The following is a 6,483-nucleotide window of genomic DNA, read 5'->3' on the forward strand; positions in this document are numbered from 1 at the left end:
ATTCAGGTTTTTAATGCAAATCCGAAAACAACATCATTTACCCGTTCCGGAGCCCAGCACATCATTACCCATACCCTCGGCACCCCCAGTACGCCCCCCACGCGTGTCGTAGGCTCGGCGGGAAGTGGGGACTCAAAGATCCCCCCCGTGGGCCTGCTACATCTGCCACGGCCACTCAAGTTTGTAGCTCAGGTGGCTTTTTTTTTTTTTTTTTTTTTTTTTTTGGGGGGGGGGGGGGTAGGGAGGGGTTAATAGTAGGCAAGTAACTGCTCTGACTCGGGGGGAGCTGGAGCCCTGGGCCCGGAGGATCCGGAGGGGGGCTAAAGGCGATCTCTAGCCTCCCCCGGCTGCTGCGGCATGACAGGGAGATTTTTGGGGGCCTGATCGGAGGGGAGAAAAACCCAGCGGCAGCAGTATAGGGCTCAGCTGGGGTGGGTTGCTGCTGCTGTCGGCTCGACGCCTTCTAGCTGCAGCCTCCAGACGCGAAAACGGAGGAAGGGAAAGAAAAAAAAATCCCAAACTTTCACGCCTCTGAATCCTTTCAGGTATTAAAGCCCGTCAAAAATAAAGCAGGATGAGAACGACACTCCTACCAGCGCGGAGCAGAAATATTGTGGCAAAAACTCCAGCGCAGAAGCATCGCGGATCGCCTTCCGACCGAGCCCCGGGGTGACTCTCAGGGCCGGGATTTCTTCGTCTCCAGGCCTTGGCTGCCGGAGAGAGAGAAAGAGCAGCCCGAGCTCATGCGTGCCTGGGTGCCCATCATTTGTGGGCCTTTTCCCCCCTCTTGGGTGTTTTTCTCCTCTCTAAGTGCCTAATGGGGGAGGGGAAGCCCTAAGCCCCCTTCTCCCACCCCAGCGGTACACGGGAGCGCTATTGTTCCCACACACACAACCCCCCCCAGCCCCAGCAATTCCCATCCTGGCACAACCGGGCGTTATTTTCTTCAAAATCACCTCCCCGGCCTCACCAGTGCCGCCGGGCAGTGAACCCCGACGGGGCGGGCGCTGCCCCCGGGACGAGCTGGGGCACCGGAGCCTGGCAGCTCTCGAGGGCAGCCGGACGAGACCCTCCCTACACACGCACATATACACAACACACACACACGCACACGAGGTTCGTGGGCTCCCCTTTCCTCCTCCCGGCCCCGGTCAGGGAGTCCCACGGGGGACGCGTCCCCGCCGTGCCCCGCTGCAAGGGCGCCGCGCACACACGCGGCGTTTCCTCGGGGGCAAAGGGGGTGTGGGAACGTATTTGCATTTCAGTTTATTCCTGAAAATTGTCCATTAGTGGCTTGCCAGAAGCTCTCACACCCTAGGGGGTTCCCCCGGTTCCCCACGTAGCCTCTCGGGACGGGGGGACGCAAGGGGAAGCCCAGGCGCTTCCTAAGGCTTTCCATAAACCTCGCTTGGACTTCCCAAAAAAAGGGAGGAGGGGAGAGGGGGAGAGGACTCAGGCAACACAAAGGTAGATCGGAAGTCCGAATTAGTTTGGAAATGGTCAAGAAATTCCAGGCACGTTCCTCCCTAAATCCCTGGTAAGTTTCAAAATTGTATTTTCAAGTAAAAACAAGTTTAGAATTTACCTCTCCTTAATTCATGGCTGAATAATCTGCCCAGGGCAAAGCAAAACTTTAATGAAAAAAAAAAAAAAAAAAAAAAAAGGAAAAAAGAAGGAAAAAAGAGAAAAAGATGCTGAAATACTGTTAGTCATGCAAATAAAGGCTTCTTTCAGCACATTACAATATACTCCGGGTTCGAGGGGAGGAGCTGCAGCCCGCTTAGGGCGAGGAGTTTATGTTTTTGTTTTCATTTAAAGCTACAAAACAAATCCCGAAATGTCTTAACCGCTCTCTGGAGACACCCGGTCCCGCAGCCGGGCGAGCCGGACGAATCCTTTCAAGCTGGGAGTCCACAGGAAAAGAAAAATGAAAAAGTCCCGCGGGGAAAAACGCCGGAGCCCGCGGTGGCGGAGGGGACCCGAGGGACACGGCGCAATTCCAGCCCCTGCGTCCCCCCAAAATCCGCTCGGGGGTCCCGGCGAGCCGGGCAGGGCGGGCTTTTCCGTGGCGGACAGAAACACCAACAGCGCTGGGTAGATAAGAAAATGGAATACTGTATTTGATTTAGAAAGTTTGTACATATAGATAAACACGCAGTTAAGGAAACAATAGTTTAAGCGTCCTACGTGGAGTTTAAGAAGAGACCCCCCAAAGCTGCTATGAAATACTCAAAATAGCTTTTGCATAAGATAACTACAGTTGCACCCTAAGCTTTTTTTTTTTTCTTTTTTTTTTCTTTTTTTTCTATCGCTGAGGTCCCTTTTGAAAACCTAGCACGTCAGATCTTGACAGCTAAGTTTGTGCAAGGAACACCGAGTCAAGGAAAATAAAAAGGAGAGAGAGAGAAAGGGTGGGAGGGAGATAGACAGAGAGAGGGGGGGAGAAAGAAAGTGTAGAGCAAATATCATATACAAGCATTTCTACACATATATTACAAACTGGGAAAATGACCGCATCATTAAGATATACATAATTCATATAAAATTTTGAAATAAAAATAAAAATCTGTTACAGTCATAACTATTCTTTTTCCACATTTATAACCAGTACCCACACAGGCAGTGACAGAAGTGTAGAAAAAAAGGTGCTTACGAATAAAATGATTGTCTGCTGAACAAAAAAACAGAAAATCGCATCTTGGCTGGACCATCAGTTGGACTTAAAAAAAAAAAAAAAAAAAAAAAAAAAAACAGAGAGAAAGGGAGAGGGAGAGAGAAAGAGAAAGAGGACCAACAAAAAGGCGATAAACATTTGTTATTTCCCTCTTCAAGGAGTTCCTTTTTAATTTTTTTTTATTTTTGCTTTTTGTACAAATTCGATCGGAGTTTGCATTTGTTTGTCTGTTTTCTGTTTGTTTTCCTTTACTATAGAGAATATTTTTTCCCAGATACAAATTTAATCATCATCATCATGCAAGTGGGTGAAATGCGTCCATGGAAAAGCGCAAAGGAGAAATCGTGCTTGTCCTAAAAAGAATACAATTGTCACTTTTGCTTTGCTTTTTTTTTTCTTTTCTTTTTTTTTTTTTTCTTTTTATATATATAATAATTATTATTTCCCGCCGCCCCCCCACCCCCCTGCTGCAGCACCAGCGTTTGTGACTGTTGAAGTTTTAGCTCCATCTCTTGGTGGTGGTGTTGGCTGACGGTGGTGGTGGTGGATTCTCTGATCCCTGTCTGTTTGTTTGCTATTATGTTTGGGTCGGGTTTGGCCTTTTCTTCCCTCCTCGCTGTGTGTGTGCGTGCATGCGTGTGTGTGTCCTGATTCTAGGTTGCCTCGTTTTGTTCTGCTCGGGTCGGGGAGAGGGTGCTTGGTTGTTTGGATTTGGATTTTTTTTTTGTTGGTTGTTTTTTTTTTTTTTTTTTTTTTTTTTTTCTGATGTGTTTGTTTGTTTTCCGATATCATACATCACATTCCGAGTCGCTGGAGGTTACCGAGAGGATGGAGGTGCCCGTCTCGGCTCTTTCTGTCAAACTGGAGACGCTGGTGGTCGGGCTGGCCGCCGTGGACGGAGACTCGGCCGAGCTGTGTGTCGGGCAGCCGGGCTCTGCCAGCGACCGCATGCCGCTCTGTCCTATCGCCTGGTGCTGGAGCCTGCATCGCGCCGGGAGACAAAACAACAGCACAGCCCCTCTCAGACGCCGGCCGCGCCGAGGGGACGGCACCCGACCCGCCGCGATCCCGACCCGCCGGGACAGCCGTGGCACGGCTCGGCACGGCACGGCTCGGCACGGCACGGCTCGGCCAGGCACGGCACGACTCGGCCAGGCACGGCACGGCTCGGCACGGCCTGCCTCGCTGCTGCCTCATGCAGCCTCTCCCGCGGAGCCCTCGGCGGCCACGGAACCCGGGTGGGAGCCAAGCACCGGTCCCCAACCCCCGGTCCACGGTCCCTGGTCCCCGGCCCCTTATCCCCGGTCCGCGTGTGAGAGATGCGCTGGCGCCCAGCTCCGTGCGATCAGCGAGGCTGGGGGTTTCAAGGGGCCGGCGTGGGGCAGAGAGAGGCGATTTCACCGCCCCGCGGTCCGCAGAAGTCGAGCCGCTGCCCCCGGGGCATCAACCCGGCTCCCGCCGCCGGCCCCGAGCCCCGGAGGCCTGGCAGGGACAGGGGCTGAGAGCGGGAGCCGCTGCCCCCAAAGGTGCAAAGGGCTGGGGGGGCCTCCCCGGGCCCAGCTTTGGGTGCTCGGCCACCATCGGGCCGGGCCAGCCGTTCCCTGCAGGCAGGGGGGGCCTCGGGAAGGTCCCGTCCCGGAGAGGCGACGCCACGACTGCAATGAAAAGGGGCGATTGTGGAGCGCAGCGCTTGTCTCCGCTCGAAATTTAAGTCCCTTTGCCATTTGAAAGCCGAAAGGAGCCTTAAAGCGCTGGTCCTTTCAGCCTCTCAGCCACTTCAGGGGCACCGCTGTTGAACGTTTATGTATTTTTTAAGAGGCGATAAATAATTTCCAGGTTCGTTATCGTGCTGTGAACACTGCTTTGTGCCTGTTCATTCTGCTCGAAGCCCAAAGAAAGCCGGATTCGGGGATAAGGGGAAGACGCTAAAAGTCCTGGACTGAGCAGCCGGCCACAACCTATAACGCCTAGCACTGCCAGTGTGAATCAAAATACACCCTTCACTCCACTGATTCTCGCCAGGGCATTTTCTATTTAACTGTCTGCAAAGAACAGAAACGCATAGCCTGTTTATTCTACATTTCTCATTATCTTAAGTTGTCTAATTTCAGCGTCTTTGATTTTTCTCCCATTTACAATTCCTGGTGCATTCATCTGCTGTCAACAGCGTTGAGTCAACAAAAGCATCCGTAGGCAACTTCTGTTTATTTACAGTCCTAAGCTGATCTGTTTTCCATTTAATGGAAATTAAATGGCCAAGCACTTTTAGGTTGCATTTCTCCTACAGAATCTTGAATCAATAGCACCAGCGCTATAATTAGGAGGAATTTAAGAGACAGCATTTAAGAGAACAAGAAGTTTTGTTTACACACTTCCAGTGGTAAGCAAACTTAAATTAAAATAAAAACAGCGCAGCAAGCCGGATTAAGGGTCCAGTTCCATTTGCAAAACAACTTTTACAGGGGAAGACAAGAAATGAAAAGCAGGGAGCCTGGCTTTTACCACGGCAAAGCAGCAATGGTGATAATAATAATAAAGACACCGAGGGACGCGCAAACAAATGCCGGTGTAACCGCACGGGAAACACACGGCCAGAGAGCTAGGTCGCCAAGGGGAGCCAGCTGGGGGACGGGGATGGGAAAAGAGAGGCTTCCCGATCTCCGAAGGGTTTTTCTCCCTGCGACGAGCTGGTGTGGGGCGCGCGTGTGCGCGCAGGTCCCGCGGAGCGCGCAGAGGAATAGGAACAATTGGAGAGGAGCCGCCCGCTCTGCGGCAGCCCGCTCGCTATCGCACGGCTCGGCTCGGCCCTGCAGCGGGTGGGGGGGCCTCGCCAGACCCGTGCCGGCGGCCGAGAAGCCGAAAACTCGAGCAGAGCCGCGGCGGCTCCGGCTGCGCGCACGGAGGTAGCCAGGGCCGGGCGCTGCCCCCGCCGGAGCCGCTCCTGCCGCTTCGCCCGCGCCCGGGGGGACCTGCTCACTCCCGGGGGGAGCTGCCCACGCCCGGAGGAGGGGGGGGGCGGCCCTGCCTGCGCCCCGGGAGCCCGTGAGGAGCCCGAGCAGGGAGCGGGGCGCGGCGGCAACTTTGGAGCCGCGCATCCCTGCGGCGGCCGGGGCAGCCCGGGCCGGCCGGGCGCGGGGGCCGGATTCTACCGGCGGCAGTGAGGAAGAGGAGGGCAGGGAAGGGGAGGCGAAGGCGCGCTGCCCGCGGCCCCCCGCCCGGCCCCCGGTCCGGCGCCGGGCCCGCGGCCCCACTGACCTGTTTTTAGCCGCCGCTGCTCTGTCTCTTTGCCTTCGGTTTTTGAACCAGTTGCCTACTTGCGTGGGGGTGAGCCCCGTGGCCTGAGCCAGTTCCCTTTTCTTGCTGGGGTTGGGGTAAGGGTCCTGCAGGTACCACTCCCTCAGGAGGCTGCGAGTCCTCTCCTTGAAGCAGTGCGTCTTCTGCTCGCCATCCCAAATGGTCCTGGGCAGCGGAAACTTCTTCCTCACCCTGTATTTATCAACCGGACCCAGCGGGCGACCCCTTAGCTTCTCGGCCTCCTGGTAGTGAGCTTCGAGCCACATGGCCTGCAACTTGCCGTGGGACTCCTTGGTGAATTTGTGGTTCTCCAGGATGTGGTAGAGGTCGCGGAAGTTGCCCGTGTGGAAGGCCACCACCGCCCGGGCGCGGAGGATGGACTCGTGCTTGTTGATGGCCTCGCATGCCCCCGGCGCCACCGGCAGCGACCAGAGGAACCTCCCCAGCCTCTCTATGTCTCCGGTCTCCTCCAGCGTCTCGCAGACGCTGGCCACTTGCTCCGGGGAGAAGTTGAG

General features: G+C 55.0%; 1 protein-coding gene across 2 annotated transcripts in view; it reads right to left on the reverse strand.

The window, feature by feature from the left end:
• Positions 1–553: 553 nt before the first annotated feature.
• The window catches only part of SIX3 (SIX homeobox 3), a 6,491-nt gene continuing 561 nt past the window's right edge, over positions 554–6,483 (reverse strand). Inside the window, exons 1-3 of one of the 2 annotated variants that reach the window (XM_068676672.1) lie at positions 5,930–6,483; positions 3,496–3,655; positions 554–3,027 (exon numbers count right to left, since the gene is read on the reverse strand). The exon at positions 5,930–6,483 is cut by the window's right edge and continues 561 nt beyond it. In XM_068676672.1, coding sequence (XP_068532773.1) covers positions 2,926–3,027; positions 3,496–3,655; positions 5,930–6,483 — 816 coding nt within the window. In that variant the 3' untranslated portion in view covers positions 554–2,925. Of the gene's footprint in view, positions 3,028–3,384; positions 3,656–5,929 lie in introns of those variants that run through there. The other variant, XM_068676671.1, reaches the window with a different exon arrangement.

Source organism: Anas acuta, chromosome 3 (assembly GCF_963932015.1).
Source record: "Anas acuta chromosome 3, bAnaAcu1.1, whole genome shotgun sequence".
Lineage (NCBI taxonomy): Eukaryota > Metazoa > Chordata > Aves > Anseriformes > Anatidae > Anas > Anas acuta.